At 38.2% G+C, this 25739-nt stretch overlaps 1 protein-coding gene across 1 annotated transcript; it reads right to left on the bottom strand.

Moving 5' to 3' along the window:
* Positions 1-8415: 8415 nt before the first annotated feature.
* On the bottom strand, positions 8416-22404 carry LOC148861897 (myelin-associated oligodendrocyte basic protein). Its single transcript, XM_088982761.1, has 6 exons — positions 21362-22404; positions 21012-21114; positions 12736-12791; positions 11308-11472; positions 8803-8916; positions 8416-8718 (listed from the first exon to the last, which is right to left on the bottom strand). The coding sequence occupies exons 1-6, from the start codon at positions 22037-22039 to the stop codon at positions 8626-8628; spliced, it is 1209 nt and encodes a 402-aa protein (XP_088838887.1). The 5' UTR covers positions 22040-22404; the 3' UTR covers positions 8416-8625.
* Positions 22405-25739: the final 3335 nt, after the last annotated feature.

Genomic DNA, 25739 nt, shown 5'->3' with positions numbered 1-25739 from the left:
CCTGGCCGAGTGGATATTCGATATTCACGAGAGAAGATAAGAGGTAGCTACTTCCCAATAGATACACTATGGGGACCTAGGAAGGAGAAGTGGTATGGGGAAGATAAAGTTGGACGGTGCAAAGGAATCTAACTAGAAAAAGAAACAGGGAATCTAGTTAAGAAAGGAACAGGGACTAACCGTCAAAAGAAAGGAACAAGAAGCTATTTTGTAACGGGGAGGAAGAAGTTACAAAGTACTTTAATATTATGAGAGCAGTCACACAAGCCTGTAGATATTATAGGTTGAAAGCATTGTTGCAAGCTTGGAAGGAGTTAAGAGGTAAACAAACTTTGAGGTAAGTAGGCATTGAAGTTAGGAGGTAAACAGATGTTGAGGTCAAGAGTGAAAGAGGGGGGAACATGCCTGGAGTTCTCATTTTTGGATTTGGTGTAACATGGCTAGTTGCAAAGGTTTGCTATGCTTAAGAGTCCATTTTCTAATTGGGGATGGAAGTGAGGTGAGAATCCTCCATGAACCTTGGCTACCTCATCTCGTAGAACTACAACAAGTGGTGGAGTTAGACTCTCAAACCATGGTGGACTCCCTCATTAATGTTAGTTCAGGTAGTTGGAAAACTGATGAACTAAACCGCCTCTTTGACCCTCACACCATGACCACCATATACATGATTCCATTAGAGTCTCAGATTGTCGGAGCCAGGGATCGACTTGTGTGGACCCTAAACTCATCAGATTTGTTCACATGGGCCTCTGCTTACAGAACTATAGTGTTTCCTTTGGTAGAGCCTTACACGAGCCATTCCCTTATTAGCGGAGCTCTCCAAGCGAAGTGTGAAGTTTGATAATGCTTGGTGTGTAAGTGTAACGAACGGGCTGAAGACATGGAACATTGTTTTTTCAATTGTTCATGCAATGAGGAATGTTTGGTTTGGATCGGCTCTATCATTAGGGGTGGATCTTTTTGAAGGGAGAAACTTTATTAGAGTACATGTTTAGCTCTCCATCTTAGCTCTAATAAGTTCCATGTTTATCTACAAAACTGCTTCAACTCCTCCCAAATCAATTCCTCAAATAAGAATACATGCATCCACTCCTTTTATTCCCTTGTTTTTCTTGGCAAGTGTGTAATGAACTACATATTTCGACATGCCCTTTTACAATTAAAGAGGCTGTGGGTTTTGTCTCTCTTTCAAAGAAAGATGGAGCAGTTAAAAGTTGTGTTGGCTTTTATTTTTCTTTCTTTTAGAGTACCACCATTGTTTCTTAACAATTCAAGTTTTGCTACTAACACTAAGGGGGTGTTCTTTTTTCAGAATTTGAGAGGGGGAAAGTTGGTCAATGGGATTTTGGTTCCCATTGACCAAGAATCCCATGTTTCTTTTTTTAAGATTTATGTGGGGACCAGGGAAAGTTTATTTTCCTGGGTGATACCCATCTTTTAGGTGGGTAAATAACTTTCCCACCTAGGGGGAAGTTGCCAACACTTTAATGGGACAAAAATGCCATTTTTAATAATTGATTTTTATGGCTAAAATGGTCATTGCCTTATTTATATGAGAAATAAAAGAACATGGATAAATGCACTTACCTGGGTAAATGTTTCCCAGGAAAAACTTACCCAGGTAGCTGCATTTACCTGGGTAAGTAACTTACTGAAAAGCGAACGGGGCCTAAAGGTAAGTGGTAGATCCATTGAATGTTTGGTCTTGAATAGTTCTACCCACTGTTTTTGAACCACCTTGACTCGGACAGTCGGACCATCCGGCTCGAGAACTGTTCAAGCAACCAATTCCATTTTACCCATTCCAAGATCCAGTTTCACTGTTTATGAGATTAGAAGCAGATTGGTTCTAACTCGATCTTGGTCTTAAAGATTCCAACTCAAGAATCCGAGGGTCAGACCATATCATTACTTGGCACCCGGACCCAACCTTCCACTGCAAGGCTTTTTGAAGGATTTCTCTCCCTCTCATGATGCATGTCCAACCTCAAGACTGGTTTGTTTTTTCCTCAACTCTTAGGAAGTGCATGTTTGGAAAGTATTTTGCTTTCATTACCTTTGGCCAAAGACATTAAGAGTCGTAACACAATCTCCAAGCGTGTTTGGCTATGAGGGCTAAATTAAATAGATGATGATCCCCGAATCCCAACCCACCATTTAGTCTGTTCCTACAAATGATGTCCCAGATACCCAACTTATTTTCTTTCTCCCCTTACTTTCCGTCCACCAAAATCCCCTCTAAAGTTTGGACAAGTCCTAACAAACGTTTTTTGGAATCAAGAAACTATACATGCAATAACATGGAATAATAGTAAGGACTAATTTTATCATAACCTCTTTGCATGCTTAGGATAGAAGTGCCTCTTTCCACCCTGTAGATTTAGAAGCCACTATTTCTTTTAGGTGATTAAACAGTTGACATTTCTTTCTACCTATCAAAGGGTAAGTCCCTAGATAGATGGAAGGATTGCCCACTTTTTTTGAAGTTGAGGTCTTTGGAGATTATCTTCTTAAACTTTTCATGCACATTTAAGCTAAAAAAATCTCTAATTTATCATAATTCACCTTTTGCCCATAAGCTTCTTCATAAATAGAGATTGCTTCCAACAACTTCCCTCCTTCCTTAAGGTTGGAAGATGTGAATATGAAGCTATCATATGCAAAAAAGAAAAAGAAAAAGGTGAAAAACCACTAGATCTTGCTTGCACACCTTTAGACCTACGAGAAGAATTTTAGACTTGCTCATTCAATAATAAAAAACTACATCAGAACAAATAAGGAATAGGTAAGGAGACAAGGGAACCCCTTGTTTGAGCCCTCTTTGGGGGTAGAACTTTCTTAAGGGAGAATCATTAAGGAGAATCTGATACAAAACCGTGATTACACATTTCATTACCCAGCCCCACCCATATGGGTCCAAACCCCATCTTCTTGAGAACAACTTGTAGAAAGGGCCATTCCATCCTATCATAAGCTTTGTTCATGTCCAATTTAATTGCCATTACACCCTTATTTCCCTTTGTATGTTTCACAAAATGTATCACTTCATGGGCTAGAAGAATGGTATCAGTTATTTGCCTTCTTGAAAGAAAGGCACTCTAATTAGGGGAAATAATTCTTTGTAGAATTAGCTATAGTCTATTACCCATGATTTTTTCTATTATTTTATATTATGCGTTGCAAAGGCTTATAGGTCTAAAGTTTGATGCAGATTCTGGATTTTTAACCTTGGGAATTAAGGCTATAAATGTGTGATTTAGCTTTTCCCTTAGGTTGTATTTGGTTTGATGGAAAAAGTAGGGAAAGGAAGGGAAATGTAAGGAAACCTTTACAAACATTGTATAGATTTCCCTATATTTCCATTTCTTTCCCTACATTTTCCTTCAAACCAAACATAGCCTTAAAATTTCATTGTGAAAGAAATTTGTTACCTCTCTACAAAGGTCTTCATCAATCATTTCCCAAAATTTTTGGAAGAAAAAGTTTGAGAATCCATCTAGACCTGGGGATTTTCTAGGGGCATTTGAAAAAGGACTAATTTAATTTTCTCTTCTGAAACTGGTTTTTGGATTTCTAAGTTTTCCTTCTAATTTATCACTAGAACTATTTCTCTAAAAGCATTATCAAAATGAGAATGGTCTAAGGAAGAGAAAATATCGTTAAAATGCTTGATAAAGAATTGTTCAATCTTCACATTCCCTTAAACCCAAGTACCAACTTCATTTCTAATTTTTTTGTATTCCATTTCTTGCTCTTTTTCTTATGGTTGTCATATACTAGTATTTCTATCCCCCTCCTTCATTCAATTAATCTTAGATTTTTTAGCCCACATGATTCCCTTCCTCTTTAGCCTTTTTTTCCCGGTTCAATACTCAGAGCTTCCTTTAATTTGAGTTTTTCCTCATGAACCTTACCAAAAACCTCTTTGTTCCATTTCTTGAGAGTAACAATTAGAGAAGAACATTTACTAGAGAGAGAATTTCTGCTTAGCCCACTCTCCCCAAGGACTCATTGATTACATTTTCACACATTTCATGTGTTAACCACTTTTCCTCAAATCTGAAGGATCTTCTTCTCCTTTTACTCTTTGGATTTATGTCTAGGCAAATGGGAATATGGTCTGAGCAATGTACTTCTAAGGAACAAACTTTGGCATTTTTTGAAAGATTCTTGTCATTCCAAATTGCAAAGTCCCTTATCTAATTTGACTTTAATGTTTTTCGTTCCATCCCTCTTACTATTCTAGGTGAACCTAGGACCATAGAAAGGGATTTCCATTAACCCCTAATTTATAAGCAGATCCCTTGTTTGTTTGATATAGCTCCATTTATATCTCTTCCCCCCTTCTTTTTCATCAAAATTGAAATCCATATTGAAATCTCCCACATAGCACCATGGGCCATTTACATGATTTGCAAGATTTGAAAGCTTCTCATAAAAGATAGGCCTTCTTTTCTGAGCATCTCCATAAATAAAGGAGCACCACTAGATTAAACCATCATTCCCAACTATTCTTGTATGGATCACATTCTTATTTGCATGCTCTATTTTAAGATGAAGATCTTTTTTCCCGAAAAAGGAGTTCAACCACCTAATAGACAAATGGCATCCACACCCCAACAATCCAACTGAGCTAGATTCTTTAACTTCTTCGGACATTTAACCAAGGAGCACTTTGTTTCATTACAAAACAAAATATTTGGTCTTTCCAACCACAGGGTTTTTTTCACTGCTCGAATTGTCATGGAGGATCCCATACATTAACATTACCAACACTAGAGTTTCATCTCACAAGAGGGAGTTGTCTTGGGTCAACTCCCACAAGCCCTTGTTTGCAACTACCATCAATCAAATTGGTTTGTATCATCATTGGAACCTAGGTCTCTTTGTATTCCTTTTTTGTCTATCCTGATCAGTCTTTTTTTGTGATTCAAGAAGAGACTAATCTTTTTGAGAAGAGATCTCAAAGGGATTATGTCATTCAGAAGGGATATGTGCTTTGTTAACGCAATAAAATATAAACTCTTAATCCTCTTAATCATTCAAATTCGACTTTCTTGAGGAAACCCAAAACTTCTTCCTTCTATGAAGAAGGAATAATCTCGCCGATTACTTGTTTTTTTTTTTTAATTTGTTTGGCTTGACCACCCTGACCAGTGCTTCAAGGATTTGGGCTTTGAGGGATCTCCAATCCTCCTGCAATGATTCTTAGACAAAGTCCAGGGTTTTTTTTCCCTTTTTTCCTTTTCTTAAATTTATAGAGGAACCTTAAAGAAAGATTATCCACCTTATCACTAACTCTTGAGCATAAACAATAACACAAATAGCAAGAGCTAAAGTGATTTTTGCAGATTTGACAAAGATTAAATTGATCAAATTTAACAAAGTCTAGATTTACAAGTAAAATTTCACAAGGCGTATGCACCTCTATTAGGATCGATTGGTGTTCTCTAGTTTCTTTTCCACTCCCCACTAGAGTGTCAAGGCCACTATTGAACAATCTCAAAGCTTCCTTCCTGAACACTTTGACAAAACACAGCTTTTTTTAGGGAGCTTCTCCCAGACTTCTTGGTTCCTCTCTAGCTTCACTCCAGAAATTTGCATGTCTCACCCTTTTCTTTAATTTATCCTCATGCAGTTTCGATGGGCTTTTTTTTCCGAATTTAACTCATCCGTCCTTTCTAGGTTTGGGTCCTCCTCTACACTCTATTCCGAACCAAGAGGAGACTTGTTCAACCCAACTAGGTGGCTTAAATCTGGGCTCAATATTAACAGTTCTTCTATTTTTGTTTATAGGCGGCTGGGTGCATGGCCTTTTTCCTTATTTAGCTTAAGGAACACAGGGCTGAGCACAGCACTGCTAGACTCAGGGATTTCTTCAAGCGCAAGCTCGGTTGCTTCTTATTTTGGTGATGAAACTCTATTTGTACTTGGTCAAGCTTGTTCCCTTTCACCGGAAAGGTAATGTTAATTTGTTTCAGTCAGGCTTACCCCTCTTTGGAGACAGTGCCCATTGGAGAGAAAGCTCGAGTGTCATCGGCAGCCCTTCACCGATGATAGTTTGATGTTGATACCACCAACAAATCTTCTAGTGCTTCCATCCTCCTTCGTTTCGCTACAGCTTCCTTCGATTATCACATGGCTTTTCTTCTCCTCTAGAGTGTTCTCCCCTCCTAGCTTTTCTCCTTCTTTTAGCTCAGAATGCTTTGCCACCACCAACTGAGATTTTTCAATATTTGGCTTCATACGTAATCCTTGCCGGGTAGGTTCCTTTTCCACCAGTTTGGCATCAACCCTCTTTTTGTTCAGGAAACAACCCTCATCCTTATCTTCCTCATCCATTAACCAGGGACAATAGCCAATGGGTCATCTGTAGTCTTTCATTAGATTCATACCTAGTTGATGTGATATTTCATGTACTTCTTTCTGCTAGTCTTCTTTATTTTGTATTTTTCACTATGTCTAAGTCATCCACAGCTAAAGCAAAAAATGGGGAGTTTTCATATTTGAATGCAAACCATTCCTCCTTTTCACCATCCAATAGGCCCTAAGCCCCCCTTTGCTAGAGGTTCACTAACATCCACTCGCATCCAAACACAAAAACTTTGCTTCCCTTCCAACCTATTTCTTTCTCTTCTCCTTAGCGCCATCTCATCTACCACTTCTCAGCTTCCTTGATCCATAGGGCGTCTCCTACCAATTCGACTTTATAATCCTCCGCAGTCCACCACCACATCCTGTGTATCTATTGTAAAATCCCTTCGATATTGAGTGGTTTATTAGACAAAATATTCCCGTATAGTTTACAAGTAGCTAGGTTTGCAGCGATTCAGATTTTCTCAAGATGTTCATCTTCTTAGTCTTTCCTTCTCCATCTATCAAGAATATGGATCTCTGGTCTTGGATGATAACACTGTCGGATCTCCTCTCGCACTCCCACTCCCTAACCGACCATTGCACTCCCACTAGGTTTTCTTAGCCACTAACATGATACATGACATAGTCTAGGCAGATCTATTTAGGCCAAAATTTCATGACTTTACTTGGGATTTGGAATTTGTATCATTTATTTCACATGAAATTTCAGAATATTATTAAAAAGTAACATAAACAAATGTACTATACACCACTAGAATTATTAATAGTATAATTAAAATTTATCAAAAAAATCACCTGAAACCATAAATAAATATTCATCACAAAGGGTGACTGTGGCAATTTAAAACCTTGGCTGTGAATTATACACCTTATTTTATTATATAATATAAAAATAAATAATAAAAAAGACAAATACTCTTTAATCATTCACATCAATTTTGAATTTTCGTTTGGTTATAAGCACGCTCTGTAAGATTGTTAAGGTTGTGTAATTTGTGTTTGGTAGAATTGTTGCTTTTAACTGAAACGTTTTCAATTTATCCATACAAATTGATGAAAAATGTGTCATGACATCATACATTCAGACTCACTTCGACTAGAAATGCAAACAGCAATTTGTATTCAACCCCAAAACATTATTCTCGATTTGAAAGGAATACAAATAACTATGTAGAAGGTAAAATTTTGTATTTTTTATGTATTTGTATGTACCGCACATATTTGTATGCGTAATTGCGTACTCTTTCCAAACTGAGCCTTCGATAAAAAAACAATAAAATCTGGCACAAATTTGGGGAAACCTACATCTTGGTATGGCTGTAATCAGGTCAGGTTCAGATGGGACCCAGTAACACCCAGATCTTGGATTCAAACCTTCATGGATTTGGATTTTACCAGAGTCCACGCTATATTTCATTAAGATGAACTATTTTTTAAGAATAATTACTTTTAACTTGCATATAACTACATGAATAAATATGTTCAAACGGGGTTAAATCCACATGCAATATGATTACTAACCAGACCCAAAATGAAGATTAGAGACTGGAACCATGATACCTTAAAACAATAATCAGTGTTACCACTTCCGCCCAACCAAGTTTCCCTACCTGCTTACCATATGAAACCGCAAATAATTACCAGCCAAGCTTCAAGTGATCCGCTCATTACTATGTTCCAGTGTAGCAACAATTCAGGAACACTTTAATCAATTTACAGGGTGCGAAATGAAACGAGACTTCTTAAGTTCTTATAGCTCTAGTGAGAGTGATTTTAACACTGCAAATAGGCTGCAACCCTGCAAAGACAACAATCAACAAAACCACAGAAGACATATAGTGTTACACTAAACCATTGGATCTGACCTCTCTATAAAAGCTAATTAATTCCTGCAGCTGCAAATTGCTAATTCTTGAGCTGCTGGTACCGGGTGGTCATATCGTTCCTGCAAGCAGGTAGCATATGTAACTGGCATTGGATATCAAGCAAGAAGATTGAAGGTTGCAACTAACGATTGATCTCCAGAGGAAAGACTGAGGTGGCGAGGCACTAGAAACTAGCCCTCGTTTTTTTTTTTTTTTTTGATAGAATGCATCCTTGATAATTTTAGATATCCTGTACAACAGCTTGGTCCTGTAATTAATCGTGTATGGAAATAATTTGTCTAATTTTATAGACATCTACTTTCTAAATATACCGGTCAGATCCTACATCAGTTCATATTTTTAAACCAGTTCTTCAATGTTACAGGGGCCTCAAAAGTGGATAATCTTCAAGCAGTTCCCTCTCTGATAATGTATCATTTTCGTTCTGAGGAGTCCATAATACCTCAACTGCCTGCATAGAAATCGAAATAAGTTTCAGAAAAAGGCCTAGAAAAAGCATGATGTTTATAATTTACATATTTAATTATAATATTACCAGAGTTTTGCGGGAAGGGATAGAACCCAGCTTTTGTAAGGCCTCCTTTAAGTCTGCACTCCCATTGATGGCAGGTAATTTGTGTACTCCTTCAGCTGCAACCAAGATTGTAATCTGAAAAGGAAAAGAGGTGTATTAAGGAACAATTTCAATTGCAAAGTTAAGATCTTACCAAATCAACAAAGAAAGGGAGATTCACAGCATGCTACTTTCTGGTGCAATTAAGTTAGATCCTCCTTTTCCCTTGTTCTTTTGGTAGAGGGGGGGATAGAGGAGTATTTCCCTTGTCTTGTGTTGGTATCATGCTCATAACATCACATTAAATCATCCCTGTCAGATGCTTCCAATCCATTTAATGAAAACAGCTAAAGTTTCCAGTCAAAGTTTTGGAAACAAGAGACAAGATTCCAAATTACTAACTTTTATCCTTGTTTGTCAATATGAACCCAGCACCAAAAGAGGAGCGTAAATGTTTTTAAATTTCCCTTTTCAACTTTTTAGATTTTAATCTTCCCTTTTCACTTTTTTTATCTTAACAAGTTCATAAAAATGCTAATTACCACCATTTTCTTATATATATATATATATATATATATATATATATATATATATATATATATATATATATATATATCTTTTGAAGGGCTACACAACAGGGAGTAGCCCAGCCCCCAACCCAGGTGCAGGCGGGATTCAATCCCAAGCCACTGCTATGACCAGCAGGAGACCTTACCGACTAGCTGGTTGGCACCTTGCCTAATTACCACCATTTTCTAGCTTCCATAATCCACATAAACCACAAAAAAAAGTAGAGACCAACTTTGTTCATGCAGATCAAAATCATTTGTCTTTATCCAAACAAATTTAGAAGTTACAGTTAACTAAATAACAATGTTTTATAACGCAGAGGCATTGACGCGAGGCATTCTACCACAGAGAGGCATGAGGCACAGTTCAGAACATAAGAGGCGTAAGCCACCCAAACACGAGGTATAAACCTCCTTAAGAGGGGGGGATGAGGAAGAAAGAGGATGGGGAAGAAGAAGAAGAGGAAGGAGGATCTCATTTTTTTCTATTTTTAATAAAAATCTTTTATATTAAGAAGAATGAAGATGCACAGCACCAGTTGAAAGGGTGTCTTTTCCCTTATCTTTTCTTCCTTACCTTTTCTTTTTCTCTGTTTTTTTTCTTCTCTTTCTTTTTCTTTCCCTTCCCTTTCTTTTCCTTTCCTTTCTTTTTATTCTTTTTTTTGTTCTTTTTACACGAGGTATACACCTCTAGCACACCTCATGAAAAAGCATAAGAAGCGTATGCCTTAGAGGTGTCAGCGCCTCTGGCCTATGCCTCGGCGTTTTGGGGGTGCCTCACCTGGAGGCGTGCCTCCAGGCATACGCCTCCCACGCCTTTTAAAACATTGCCACATAATTGAAGCTTCCCCATCGAAAATTAAAAAAAAAAAAAAAGCATTTGCTTCACATTAATTATTTCCCATTACTGGAACCTAAATAATCAAATCCTTCTACCTTAAGAGTGCTTATGGCTATTAGCAAACCAGTTAAATACGATCTCTATAAACTTGCAAAAGGTTACATGGCAACCAAAGCAATCCCCTAGAAGGCAAAAGCTACTTCTCTCCCCCATATGGACTTATATATACATGTTGAGTAAGTAACTCAGAATTGCCACAATAAGATAAATAGTAAATACATTATTTATTATATACAAAACCCATGAAAGAAATTTCGCATTTTAGGTAATAAAACAAGTATTAACCCTGGTCATGTCACTCAAAAAACATCCAGATGACCAAATCAAGCAGAAAATTTCAAAAGATTAAATATGATCAATAGTGATATACCTAATCATCAAAACAAATGATATATATAAATAATTGGGTGAAGATTTTAAGCCTTTTAAGGTCATTCTCCACTGACGATATTATTAAGAATTGGGGGCTGATAGCAACCTCTTCCATTACCAGAGTGCCTGTTCAACCTAGTTGAGAACCCCCTACAGACATGCAGATTAAGCTCAACTTTGATGGTTGCAGTAGAGGCAATCCCAGACCTTCCGGTATGGGAGAAGTTTTCAGAATTGCTGATGGGATCATGGGAGCATCCTTGATCTTCTTTTCTGGTCCAGCTGATCATGGAGGTGGAATGGGTTAGGAAAGCAGAGAGGAGCCCTTACTGTTTGGAGGGATGGCCTTTCTTTATTTCTCTCTAGTTCTTTTGGGCCATGGTCATCTCAATATCTGGAATGACTGATATGTTGTACTCTTTTCAGTTTAGTTAGTTAATTACATCATTATTCATCAAAAAAAATACCAATATATATAAAAGAGAGAGAATACAAAAGCATGTAAAATAAGTAACCAAAAATAACAAAAAAAAAACTGGCAGTCGATCATCATAAGTAAACCAGTTTCTCATCATCCAACAACCCATTGATTTACCAGAACTAAAATATTAATCTGGGAACCGGCCATGTAAGAGATGATCTTACCACTATGTACTCGTTGCTGAATCCATTGGCCCTCTGGGTGGTTGTGCTTTGCCTTCTAATGTTGTTGACATTAACAAGGGTCTCCTCATCAAATTTCCCCCTTTCTTCAATGGAAAGTTGATTGAACCGTTTCTCCCCATCCTCCATGCTTCGCTTCACATCCACCTGCAAAGGAAGATACAAATACTTTTTATTGCTTTTAAGATCTAATAAAGAAATTTTGAATGCAAGTGCAAACTAAAAAAGGCCTAACATTAGATTCTGCACAGCACCTTTTATGGTAAAAACTGCAATAATCTTGTTGGGCAAGGTAAAACCAATACAAAAGTTTGGGCTAAACAAAAATGATCACTAAAAAGTCAAGCTACCAACCAAAAGGTTAAGGGTCCTCCTATAATCTTGTAAGAAGGCAAGACACGTATGAATTACCTAAGTCAATAACACTACAAACTATAAACATTCAAGGGTCTTTAGTTAAATTAGGAACTCCTTGCTTCTTCGCTTTACAGACATATACGACATCTCATTGCTCCTTATTTTCCAAGCTAGACAGAGAAAGAAACAAGAATTCTATGGTAATTTAGATACTGAAAATTCAGTTTTTTATTGCAAAAGGTAAATGTTTGTATTAAAGATAAAGCAAAATGATTACATCAAGTGCCCATGTACACCAAGCACTGTACACTGGGATTGTACATAAAGTATGAGTCAGAATATTTTCAAATTTCAACATGAAACAAAAATGTCCTTGTCAAAATATCTGTTGCAGGACATTTCCCTGGAAACTTTGGGATAGACAGCCACAAACATAACATGCCTTTAATTCTTTTTTGCAGCCCTGCCTGTGCATTTGATTTGTTCTTAAATACAGGAAGGTGTTAATCCCCATACAGCCTTTTGTTTTCCTTGCTTAAACTTTCCAGGTTCCATCCTTGAAGAAAAAAAGTTAAAGAATCTGAAAAGCAACCTCTCCATCCAAAGGTATCTAGGGCTGCTTTCCATAAGTTAGTTTGTAGATAGGATTGCAGAAATAGATGATTTGCCATCTCAACCTCAGCCAAAAAGAGGGTACAGTTTATACTTGATACTATCCTACCATTCCCCTACTCAACAGTCTATCTACTTTTAGGTGTTTCTCTAGACACGAAGTCCACACTAAAAATGCCACTTTAAGCGGTGTTACTGGGTGCCATATTTGAAGCTTGGGAAGTCATTTGAGGATTGAGGATCCAATTTCTTGAAGAAATTAGAAATATTTGACAGAAAGAATCTGACCTATCACAAGCTAAGTTCCTCTCTCTTTGAAATTAAATTTTTCAAACACCAATGCCAAAGAAAGGAAAAGTAAAACCATCTTCCATATCTGGATAAACAAGCATATTAAGTAGTGCTCAACAGCAAGGTTCAATGAGGTCATATTAAACTTACAGATGAATAACCGGAGATGCAACAATCTGGATGCCGAAGCAAGGCTAACGTGGTTTCTGTAACCATAACCAGAAATAGGAGACTTCAATGTAAGAAAACCTTTATGTTTCATTAACCAATAACCAACATCATAGACAATCAGACTCCACAATAAACAAGAATATCAGAACAAAAGCACAACATCATAAGCATAACTCAAAGTTTTCTGTGACATGAGATGTATTTTGTCAGGAAGAAAAGATAATTCTTGAAACTTCAATGTAAAGAGGGTCAGGGGAGAGAGGAAGAGGCATCGATACAAGCAACATTCAGCGGCATGACTAAACTTTAGAAAAGAACTTGACTAATGCAAACTTGTGAAATGTCTTGCTGTCTATGAAGAATAACCCAAATCGATGTCCTTTGTACTACCACATCTTCTAAATGTATTGCCATAACTCATAAGCCACTGTCATTATGGTCACAAAAAAATCTGTGGAATTTCCATTTGGACCTTTCGTCCATCAATTTTTACAAGGATTCAGTACTCACGATAATCCGGAAGCTCCTCTTTAAAATGATAATGCCAAATTATCAACATAGCTCATTTGTCCTTATGTTGATCACTAGAGGCCTTTTTATTCTTCTTTTTCCCTATTTATCTTTATTTGTTTTGTAATTTATTTGTGTATAAAATGGACTTACCATTGCTTTGTTTGCTATTGATAGGAATTCTCAGGTTGCTATGATTCATTATATATATGACGGAGACATGGAATTCCCCACCACAAATCTATTTAAGAGGATTCACCGATTCACTCCTTGTATAAAACCCAAGGACTCATAGAATGCTAAAAAAAAAGAACCACTAACTGCATTTAAGGAAACAAAAAGAACAATTCTACTTAAAGAGGGGCAAAATCCTCTTTGGAAAGAAATTTCACCATGCCCCAACCAACTTCCTCCCAAGGAAACCCCTAAAAGAAGCTGTTGCAAAAAGAAAATAAAATAGATATTATTGAGAAAATTAATAAACTGGCTAAAGAGGTCTCCGGGAATGGAATGTGGCCGGAGGAAAGGAAGAAAGACTTGCAGGGAACTGTATCAGATACAACTCAGAAGGTTGACCAACAACTACCTCAGTTGGAATGCACATGCCAAGACCTGCAATAATCGCCAGACATCCATGTGGCTTCCAACAAGGAACGGGTGCCTCAAAAACAGAAATCCTTTAATGTTCTGAATCTGGGGACTGATGAAGGTGACTCAAGGCTGGCTTTGAAGAATCTTATTAAAGATTGCTTAATAAAGTTAGGTGTGGGGCCTAACCAGGGTCCAGATGTCACTAAAACACCTTCTCCAAGGAAAACCTTCCCAGAAGATGAGGCTAAAAACTTATCCGATCGAGGCTCCATTTATGTCCAAAAATCTCATAAGATGGGCAGGCGGATCGGGGCTCCTAACCCAAGCCCGGGTGTGTCATGTCAAATGGCAAGCATGTCGCATGAGGTGGGCCTCGAAGGAAAAAGGGATAGGCCGTACATTTTGGATGGACCAAACTGGGTTACTCAACCCAACACTCTGCCAGACGAACCAGCAGTTGTTCCAAGGAAGGAGATCGTTTTGGAGTCAATGTTAATGCCTAGGATATTGACACCTAAAGCAAGAAGGGGCAAAACAAAGTTGGAGGATTGCAAAGGGCGAGGGGAGAGCCCGTTGAATCATTCGGAAAAGGACTCAGGATCTATGCCAAAGGGAACCGGAGGGGAGTGATCAGAGTAGAGAGAGAGAAGTGAGCAGAGAGAGGAGAGCGTTTCTACATTGGAGAAAAACAGATGAGTAGAGTATTCTTCTATCTGGGTAATGTCGAAGGAAAGTGGTGGTGAGTGAGGCCCTGAAAAGATGGAAAGCAGGGGTGGTGCTTATTCAAGAATCAAAATTTGAAAGAATTAGTGCAAGTATGGGGGGAGGGGCAAGTGAGATGAGTGGGTAAGCCTGCAATGGGGAGTGCTGGAGGAATTATTACAATGTGGGATCCCCTCAAGTTTACAAAGATCTCTCATAAAGTGGGAGAATTCTCAGTTACAGTAATCCTGGAATTGCAAGGGGGTGTTTGCTGCCAAGTTATGAACGTCTACAGCCCTAACACTAATAGGGAAAGACATCTTTTCTGGGAGGAGATGGTTGAGATGAGGGTAATTCGATATTGCCATGGATAATTGGGGGTAACTTCAAGTATACTTGGTAATTGGTATAATAATCAGGAAGACCCAATCCTGGTGAAGCTGGATAGGTTCTTGGTTTCAGCTGATTGGGAAGATAGTTTTCCAGGCATTAAGCAATAAGCTCTACCGCAGCCAATTTCAGACCAGCCCTATTCAGTTGGCCGTGGGTAGACAAATCAAGAAACCTGCACCGTTCAGACTTGACAATAGCTGGCTTGAAGAGGAGCTGAAGACTCTAATTGCAGAAAAATGGGATGATATCCAGGTGGAGGGCACGACACGAGTTATTATGTGCTGGCTAAGAAATTAGGGGCAATCAAGTCTGTCATAAGAAATTGGAAGAAAGGTAAAGCTTCTCCAACCAAGCAAAAGAAGTTGAAGTGCCTGGAGCTGATTAAGGAACTGGACAGATTAGAAGAACAAAGACAACTACCTAAAGAGGAGAGAAGAAATAGAGAGGAGGCGAGGATCAACTTTGATAAAATAGCATACAAAGATGAAATTAGTTGGCATCAGAAGGCAAAAGTGAAATGGTTGAAGGCAGGAGATAAGAACCCAAATTCTTTCATAAGACGGTAAGATGGCAAATGCACGCTTCAGAATTAATAATATTGACAGGCTGGAATGTGATGGTAGGATTGGGGAGCAACCAACTAAGATTCAGGCCATCACTACAAACTTCTATAAATCTCTGTTCTTGGAGCCGTGGAAGAACCGTCCTCTGCCTAAAGGTGTGCATTTTAAATCTTCAAGTGAATCACAAAAGGAGGATCTGGTTAAACCTTTCTCAGAAGAAGAAATTTGGGCTGCAGTTCAGAAAATAGAGTTGCATAAATCTCCGGGTCATGATGGCTTAAGCAATCTATTCTATAAGAAGTGCTGGATTGTTATCAAAAACGATATTCTAAAGGCATTTCAAGATTTTCATGCTTCCGCCTCTTTGGTTAGAAGCTTGAACGCCACATTCGTTACCTTAATCCCAAAAGTAGAAGGAGCAACAAATATCAAAGATTTTAGGCCGATAAGCCTGCTGAATAGCTTTTACAAACTCCTTGCTTAAGTGTGGGCCGAGAGATTAAATAAGCAGTTAGGAAGTGTAATTTCAGATAATCAATGTGCTTTTATTGGAGGAAGGCAAATCCTGGACAGTGCTCTTATTGCTAATTATGTGATCGACTCAATGATAAGGGCGGGAAAACCAGGAATCCTTTGTAAAGTGGACCTTGAAAAAGCTTATGATCATGTTAACTGGAGATGCCTAAATTTAATTTTGGAAAAGATGAACTTCAGTCAGAAATGGAGAAATTGGAAGAAGGCATGCTTCTCATCACCAAAATTTTTTGTTATAATTAATGGAAACTCATCTGGCTTCTTTAAAAGCTCCAGAGGCATTCGCCAAGGAGACCCCCTGTCTCCTTTACTCTTCCTATGTGTAACAGAGGTTCTAACCCAATGCATCATCAATCGGGCAGGACAGGCGTCACAGGCAGACCTCTGGGAGGGTTTTGAAACAACTCCAAGGGGTGAATAGGTCAATGTGCTTCATTTCGCAGATGATACACTGTGCTTCATAGATGCTTCTTTCCCCCAAATAGAGACTTGTGGGAATCTTTGCTTGGTTAGAAGTAACAGGTCTAAAATTATTTATCAAAAAAAAAAAAACAGGTTATTAATTGAATCTTGGAAAATCATCCCTGATTCCAGTGGGAAATGTGGTGGATCTTGCCACATGGGCCGAAATGTCAGTTGTAAAATGGATAAGCTCCCCACCACCTATCGTGGCCTTCCGTTGGGTGTTAAATGTTCTTCTTCAACAATTTGGGAATCAGTATTAGAAAGACTAGAAAAGAAACTTGCCTCGTGGAAAGCAAAGCATCTATCAAAAGGTGGAAGGGTAACATTGATCAAAAGTACTCTGGAAAATCTGCCTACCTACTACCTGTCTCTCTTCCCTATTCCTAGTTCAATAGCTAAGAGAATAGAAAGGCTGCAAAGGGACTTATTGTGGAGAGGGTGGGAAGATGAAAAAAATATACATGTGATTGCTTGGGATCAGATCAGCAGTCCAAGGTTTTCAGGTGGTTTAGGCTTGAGAAGAATAAAAAGTTTCAATACTGCTTTATTGGGAAAGTGGATCTAGAGATTTGGAGTAGAAGAAAATGGTTGGAGGAGAAAGCTCATTGCATCTAAATATGGTCTGCGGCCAGGGGAATGGATAACTGACAACAAGTTGCCTTCTTATGGATGTTCCTAGTGGAAAGCTATAATGAGGACTCTTCCTCATGTCCTAAAAGGAATATGCTTCAAAGTAGGTGTTGGAGAAAGAATTCGGTTTTGGAAGGACAGATGGCTCGATGAGACATCTTTGGAAGATAAAATTCCTCATCATTTCTCTGCAGCTGTTGATAAAGAGGCAAGTATGGCTGATTCTTTTGAAATTATCCATGGGAAAGTGGTACGGAAACCTAAATTCAGAAGGGATTTCCCTGATTGGGAAGTTGAGGAGGTTGTAAATCTGCTGAACCGCCTGAGTACATTTTCTTTCCATCCCCATTCAGCTGAAAAATGGGTCTGGATTTGGTCTGCTGATGGAAAATTCACAGTGAGATCTTTGGTTGATAAAATGAATGTTAGAAGAACTACTGATTTCCCTCATAAACAGATCTGGATTCCCCAAGTTCCACCCAAAGTCAACTTCTTGATATTGGCCTCGGCATTAAGGAAATGCCTAACAAAAAGCAATCTGGCAAAAAGAGGTTTTAGTTTAAATGATATTTGGTGTGGAACCTGTGGCCTTGAAGAAGAATCTATTGAGCATCTCTGTATGCATTGCACAATTGTCTGGAAAATCTGGTCTCATTTTTTCAAAGCTGTTGGTATTAATTGGGTAATGCCAGGTACATTGAAGAGTCTGCTACATGGCTGGTGCCTGCCGGGTTTATCAAAGAAAGGAAAATACATTTGGAACGCCATCCCAGCTGCAGTGGTCAGCTCTATATAGTCCGAGAGAACTGACAGAATATTCAGAAATGAGAGGAAAGAGCCAGAGGTGTTGATCCAATGTATTGTAGCCAAACTTGCATCGTGGCTTTCTGTTACCCCTGTGTTTTGTAACCAGAACATGTTTATGATGCTTAATACTGTCAATCTATGGGAGCTTTGATCAGTCCCTTCGGGGATTTTTGTATCAAGAGTTTTCCTTTTATTGTATGTTTCCTTCATCATGAATAAATTTACCTTACCTTTTTTTCAAAAAAAAAAAGTTATAAATTTAGTTCATGAACTAATTTATAATAAAACAAATATTGAGAATCTAATTGTTATTGAGTTCTACGAAAAGAAATGACTGTACCAAGATCACAGAGGTCAAAGTTGCAGAATGCTGTAGACCAGAAATTGACTCAAACCCATTATCCCAAGTTGGTTTAATTGGTGAAACTCTTCTGAGAGAAACAAACCAGCAACTATAGCCAACAGAACAAATTGATTTTACAATCATACATGTGAACCTAGTGCACAGAATGGTTATGAGTTGGTTTAATTGGTGAAACTCTTCTGAGAGCAACAAACCAGTAACTATAGCCAACAGAACAAATTGATTTTACAATCATACATGTGAACCTAGTGCACAGAATGGTTATGAGTTGAAGACTAACCATGCCAGTTTCATATTTAGGCTTGAAACCTTCCTGATTCATTAATATTCCATGCATATCATAGAGTATCAATTCATGGATTGTATGGATAAATTATAAGGTTTGATTTGCTTGACTCTATATGCCAAAAAAATTGCTCCATAGTTCAATTATTTTTCACTGGTTTAAAGCATTCTAAATATAACTATGAAATTGGCTAAATCTTAAGAAAGAATAAAAGAAAAATTTAAGGGAAAATATATATTTTGAACTGAACCGTTAATTGTTTTCCAATATTTAGTAATGAGCAAATCACATATCTTTCACTAAGATTTTTTTTCTTTTTGATGGGTTTCCTTTCACTAAGATTTCTTACAACTACAAGAACACAGCATGGTAGCAAAGAAACCTTGGATTTTCATAGGTGTTGGATAAGAAGCCAGAGGAACAATAGTCGGCCACATGTTCCAGAGACAGAAGACTTTTTATTGACACTATGGACTCCAATATGGAGAAAGCTTGTTTATCCCCATTTGACTTTAATGCTAAGGAGCTTCATCTCCCCAAATCCATCATTCATCAAATGCCATTGAAAGGAGCAAAGGTGAGTAGTTGGGGTCATGAAAACCTTCTCATCATAAAGCAATCAAACACCTAGCACTTTCAAAGCATCATTTTAGTTTTTTTTTTCGTTATTAAAGCATTATTTTAGTTAGTGCATAGAAAAGCAAACCAGGTGAAGCCAGGATGATGAGAGAGCACATTTACTAATCTCATGTCCCTTTGTGTTCTTTATTTGGTCTTGGTTCTCTTCTCTCTTTGGCTACAGGTGGACTCCCTCCTCAAGCATGGTGAACCTCTTTGATCCAACTTTTTACAGGCAACCAACGGTTCGTGGAAGGATTATGTGGAGAGCCACTAGAGCTGCTGAATTGTGGTCAGTGTGGGAGGAAAGAAACAATAGGATCTTTAAAGGCAGAAGTAGTTCCAAGGAAGAGGTTGTGGAAGGAATAACTACTAAGGTTATCCATTGGTTGAAATCCTATGATCATTTTAAGGGTTTCTCAGTTGAAGACATTTATAGAAGTTGGGGTATTGTGGCATCTACTACTTCCAAAGCTATAATACAGGAAGTTTGGTCCCCAACAGCACAACAAAGGGTGAAACTGAACTTTGATGGAAGCTCTATAGGTAAACCAGGCCCATTTGGTATAAGAGGTGTTCTCAAAAATAATGAAGGCAAGATAATGGTTTTGTTTTCAGGTCCAATTGGAGTTGGACATTCCTTAAGAGCGGAAATCTTGGCACTACATCAAGGTGTAAAACTGGCCAAACAGTTGGAGCTACAGCAGATTGAGATAGAGGGAGACTCCAAGTTGGTAATTGGGTGGATGCAATCAGGGCAGCTGGGAATTTGGCAATATAGACAGCTGATAAGGGAAATTCTTAGCATAACAAAGGAGGTGGGTGTTTGGTTCAAGTAGGTAAGGAGATCAGCTAATGGTTTTGCTGACGCCCTAGCAAAACAAGGGACTGCAAGGGAGAGTCTTTTTTGGGCAGTGCTGTAATGTTTGATGTTTATTGGATCAACCATTTCTAATAAGGGTTGAATTCTGTATTTCAGGTTAATTTATCTCTAATAAAAATTATCATTTCTGATAAAAAAAATGATGAGAGAGCACATTTTTTAGGTTTTTCCCATGCATTGTAATTGTTGATCAAGAATGATTCTTCTCTACCTCTGTACTTCTAAGTTTCTTACTCCTTTCATAATAAAACATCCACAGTTATCAAAGGAAAGGAGATGCAAATCAGTAACTATGAAAAAAATGAGAAAAAGTGAAGCCCTAATCAACTTCCAAACAGTAAAAAAAAAACAACAACAACAACAACAACAACAATGACCCAAACGGACGAGAATGATAATCAAAATGGTATCCCAAGCAAGGGTGGAGGGATAAAGGCAATATAGTGATAGTAACTGTAAAGGACATAGACACCCTGATGTGAAATCAGCCATGACATCTCAATACTTGGCATTGGCAATGTACTAGTTTGGGAAGTTGCATTAGATGGAGCTTCAGTTTCATTAGTTGTTAAGAATGAGATCTAACTCCTTGAGCTTTATATACTTCTACATAATAAGGTAGCAAAGACATCAGAAAGATTTTCACTTTATTAATTTATTAAAGGTAAATTGTTCAATTTAGCATTTTAGCCCAACATTAGTTTTATACATAGACACGCACGTAGAGAGAAGAAGCATAAGATAATTAATGTTGCAAGATTATTTTGCACCAAACTCTAAAATATAAATACTTAATTAAAAAATCATTAACTTCAATTAACAAAAGGTGACAATCAAAAAATGCAAGTCACGGAAGCAAAACAAAATTGAAAGATTCAAACAAGAAAAACACATAATTAGTAGCTTCACCTGTCAATACATAACTCAAACCCTCCGAGGTAGACGGGTCTGCATTTTGGGCAATCCGATCAAGATCTCTTTGAAGTGACCTTGCCATGCCCAGTAACCCAACCTAATGATAATAAATTACCGTTAGCACCAAACAGGTAGAGAGTGAAAGTGAAAGTGAAAAGAGAAACCAAAACCATAACTCTGAAGCTTAAGAAAAATTGGCATATTAATTTAGGAACAAAAAATCTTCTAACCTTCAAGTAATGAACTAAGGAACTTAAGTGTACAATTTTGAAAGCAAAGGCTCTTGTTTTAACTAAGCGCCAATCAACAATTTAACACTTCAATTATTCTATTAATTATTATACCTGAAGCTTGAGAACACTTGTCTTCCGTGTATCCGTGAGAACGCTTCCCTCTGACCTATCCGAAAGGAAACCCGACACCAAAATGAATGCTGCAAAACCCACCATAATCAACAAGAAACTCGATCCCGCACCCACGCCCACTCCAAACGCCGGGCCTACATAAAACCCGCCGCCACCGCTAAATCCAAACGGGGACGGTGCGTAATACGGCATCGAATACGAAAAACTGGGGCTCGCTGTCCGAGACGAATAGCTCCTCGACGAATACGACGACGATGAATGCGATGAGAACGCCCGTCCACCCATCCTTCCCCCTGAAGCCGCTAACGCCGAATGAGGATCGTATGTAAGCAGAAAACCTAATAAAACAGCAGCAATTGCCGGTTTCTGCAACGCCTTTAGGGCCTTCAATATTGCCTCTACCACTCCTTCGAACAGATTCCGATTTCTCTCGTTATCCGCGGACCCTGTGGTGCATTTCTTCGAATCCAAGAAACATCTTGCGCTAAATCTAGAGGTTCTGCCAAATCTGGCGGTACTGATAAGATGCTTGCTATTCTTCGTCGACCGAAGAGGAATCTGTGATGGGAATCGCTGCAACAATGGATTCCATTTTAGAGACGGCAGCTTCGAATCTCGGACTAATGAAATCGCTTCGAGTAGCGAAGCGGTCGCCATGGAGCCGTTTGGTTCTCAGCTCGACGATTGATCTTACGAGAAATTAAAATCTGGCTCTATTTGGGCATCGGATATTGTGTGCGTCGTCTGGTGCCTTCGAGTTGCAGAGGATTGGCTCTGAATCAGGAGAATAAAATCTGGTTATGGCCCAATGGGTTCGAATATGGTGGGCAGATTGCCAAGTTAGAACAGCGCAGCCGGCGAAAATTTTGAACCTCATCCGTAATCCCCCTGGGGGCCCATCCATCCATAACGATATGAGATTTTTAAAAGGGCAAGTTATTTAACCCGGTTTTCAAGAAAAACAAAAGGGTAAATTACAAATTCCCCCATAATATGAAACCCTCTGTAGTTTGTTTTGCGACAAAGATCCCCTCTACTATGATCGTGAGATAAAGACTTCGTTCTGTTAATCTTCCGTTAAAATCCGCCGTTGTAATATTTTTTAATTGAAAGAAAAATACTGTTCATTATTTTCGATTTGACTATACACGAAAATCAACGGCGGTAATCCCTTCATATTTCTCTTTCTCTCTCCCCCGGTCTCTCTTCTTCTCCTTTCCCTTTCTCTCCTCCGCTTTCCCTTGTTTTCTGTTCCTCTCGGCCAAAGCCACCTCCTCCTCTCGCTTCTTCTCTCTCTCTGGTCCTTCTTCTTCCTCATTCTTTTTTTTCTTCATTTTCTTCCTTTCCTAGTTCTTGCCCGTCACATTAGTCATCGACTACCCCTGATAATCGGGGGAAGTTCACGTTAAGTGGCATTCTATGTAAATAGTAACAGAAACCAACAATAGAGTTTCTTCTTATTCTGAGTTCTGAGTCCGCGTGTACTATAATAAAGTCTCAAAGAAAAAAGGCCAGCAGTTTTGTTTTGTCTACTTATTTTCTTTCTTCCCACCTCTTGCCGTAGAATCCAAGTTCAAAAGAAAAGACCGAACCTTCCCCTCTCGACTCTCGAGTCTCGACTACTGCAAATGACTTCCTTCTCCTCTCTCCTTCTCTCTCACCCGACGGATGCGAAGGTAACTGCACTCTGCTCTCTGCAATTTGTACAACTAGTTGTTCGACTTCCAGATCTTCAATGGCATTATTTTTTGAGTGGAAATTTGCAATACTTGGAGCTACATTTGTTGTTTTTTGGTTTCTTTTTCGATTCATTCTCCTCCTCGTTAGTTAACTACTTAACAAAAGCGATTTGAGTTTAGTATTGCTGAATTGTTAGTATGGTGCATTTGGGTCTGCGTTTTGACCTTTGCCTGTTATTTTTGCCGTACTTGTTGAGTCTACATTTTTGTTTTCAAGATTTCTTCGTTTTGTGGAGCTGGAGTAGCTTGAAGGATTTTGTGGAACAAGTGGTTTCAAAACTGCTTCGTTATCAGTCGATTTTATTTTTACCGATTAAAACTATTTTATTTTATTTTTCCTTTTGTTAGTTTCTGATGGTTTGTATTATAAGTGGGCTTTCTTCTAGGTCAACTCAACCTAGGAAGATATCTTACTTGAGTAAATATAAGTGACTGAGCCGATGAATTCTCAAATTGAGTGAATTTACCAGCCTGAGAACTCAGCTTCTATTCTCATTTGTAACTCTGCTTAAATCTAGGCCGAGAGGAACGGAAAACGAAGGAAAGCAGGAAGAAGAAAGGGGATGGGGAAGAAGACAAATCTGGGGGAGAGAGAGAGAAAAATGCGAAGGAATTTGAGGTACTGGGATTACCACCGCTAGTGTTTGTATATCACCGCTACTGTTTGTATATGTAAGGTGGGGAAGATGAACAGTGTTTTCTCCCAATTACAAAGAATCTGAATAGTTATTATAAGAGTAGTATGGGATTAAAAAATATTGCAACGACGAATTCAACAAAAGGGGTCAGGGTTATAGTACAGGGGGTATTTATCACAAAACAAAGTACAGGGGGTTTTTATCACAGACCCATAGTACAGGGGGTCTTTATAATTTACCTAAAACAAAATTATTTAAACCGAATTATAACTTTTAAGTCCCGGAATTCAATAGAATCTATCTTGATCCGACCTTAATCAGCCTAGAACCACCAAGACCAAGGTTAGAAATGACCCTGAAATCAATATTGATAGAGTAGTGGGTGTTTGTCACCAATGCGATTTTCTAGTGATTCGTTTTTGCTGAGGTGGCAGCAATAACACATCAGCAAATAAATAGAATCAGTGTGAAAATCGTATTTGGCACCATGTTTTTCTATCATCTATTTGGCATTGTTATTGTTGCTCTAAAAAATGGTGTTACATCTGAAAAAATAGTGCTCCAGGAAATAAATATTTGTTTGGAATCGCTTTTCCATAAAAAATGGTACTCCAAGCCACGCCTTGAAAATCAGGAATGTATGCTTGGAACAACATTGAATTTGGTTTTCCTGGAGTTGCAGCTCGTTGTTGCCAACAAGGATGTGAGGTGATAATGACATGGCACTAGATAATGGGTATTTGTGTTGAAAACGTTTCCCAGAGAGCATTGGTACCAAAACACAAAAAGTTATTGTTGATTCCAATCCACACATCAGCAGAGAAAATGGTATTGTATCTGCAGCATCGATGCTAAGAATATACCTAAGAAACAGTCAAAAATGTTTTTGCCTCGAAATACCCAACTTCACCTTTTCAGCGGAAACACCTTTTTGACGTTTCTTGAATCCGCCCACCGATTCAGAAATGCAATCCGATGTGCTTTTAGGTGTAATCCAATGTGGCAACTTGCCACGTCGGATAATAATTGATTCATTGCTTCGCACAACCATGATAATGGAAGACATACTCACAGTAAAAAACCCTTATTTCGGTTGTTAGCTTCCTCTTCCACATATCTTGCCGCTATCGAGCGCTCCTCTTCATCGACATTCATTCTAGTGAGGTTGTTGTTCAAACACCATTTTCTTCTTCTCATCATCGACACTAGTTTTTTTTCCTAACCTCGAATGCATCCCATTGCAAACAGTTGTCAAATAGGAATTCTTCTTACTCATGCCTTTGTCGAATAGGGTTCTTGCAAGGTAAATGATAAACAAATGAACCTCTGTTAAAGCGTTTTCTAGCTTGTGTTAAACTTACCGTTTACAATAGGTAAATGAACCCTTATTATTGGCTACCGTTTCTACCTTCTGTCCTTAGAAAGTAGAAAAGTTTTCCCTAATACTTCTCTCAATAATAACATTCAATCCATATTATTGCTATTAAAGCCATTTGCTTTACATCCAGTCCCAACTCCTTCGAATTAACATTTCAAGCTTATCACAAATAGATCCCTTTTACTTTCCACTATTTCATAAAAATGGAAGCCACCATGATTTCAATCGCTCATTCGGGTGTTTGAACAAGTGAAGCCTTTATATGTATAGTTTCATAAAAACTATACATGTTGGTTTCCGAGTGGCAACATGAGTGTTTTGGTGTATATGGTAGAAGAAAGTTCTGTTGATTGTTCTCCAGAATTCAGGTGAAATTTTAATGACTAGAAACTATCCTAGGTGTCAGAACCATTGGCTCTACTTCAATCTCATTCAGTTAATATTCTTACTCAAGATTCCAGATATTGGGTACGTTCTAAATCTGGTCCATTCTCTATCAAGTCTTATTACCATGGTCTACATATAGTAGTTAACTCTGAGTTTCTAGCAAAGCCATATGGAGGATAGTTGAATATTTCTGGAGTTCTCTGAGAATCACATTT

The sequence above is a fragment of the Nelumbo lutea genome, chromosome 4 (genome assembly GCF_056320005.1).
Source record: "Nelumbo lutea isolate HS-2025 chromosome 4, American lotus-T2T, whole genome shotgun sequence".
Classification (NCBI taxonomy): Eukaryota; Viridiplantae; Streptophyta; class Magnoliopsida; order Proteales; family Nelumbonaceae; genus Nelumbo; species Nelumbo lutea.
The sequence above is the reverse complement of the archived record's forward strand: the minus strand, read 5'-3'. Positions and strand labels throughout refer to the sequence as shown.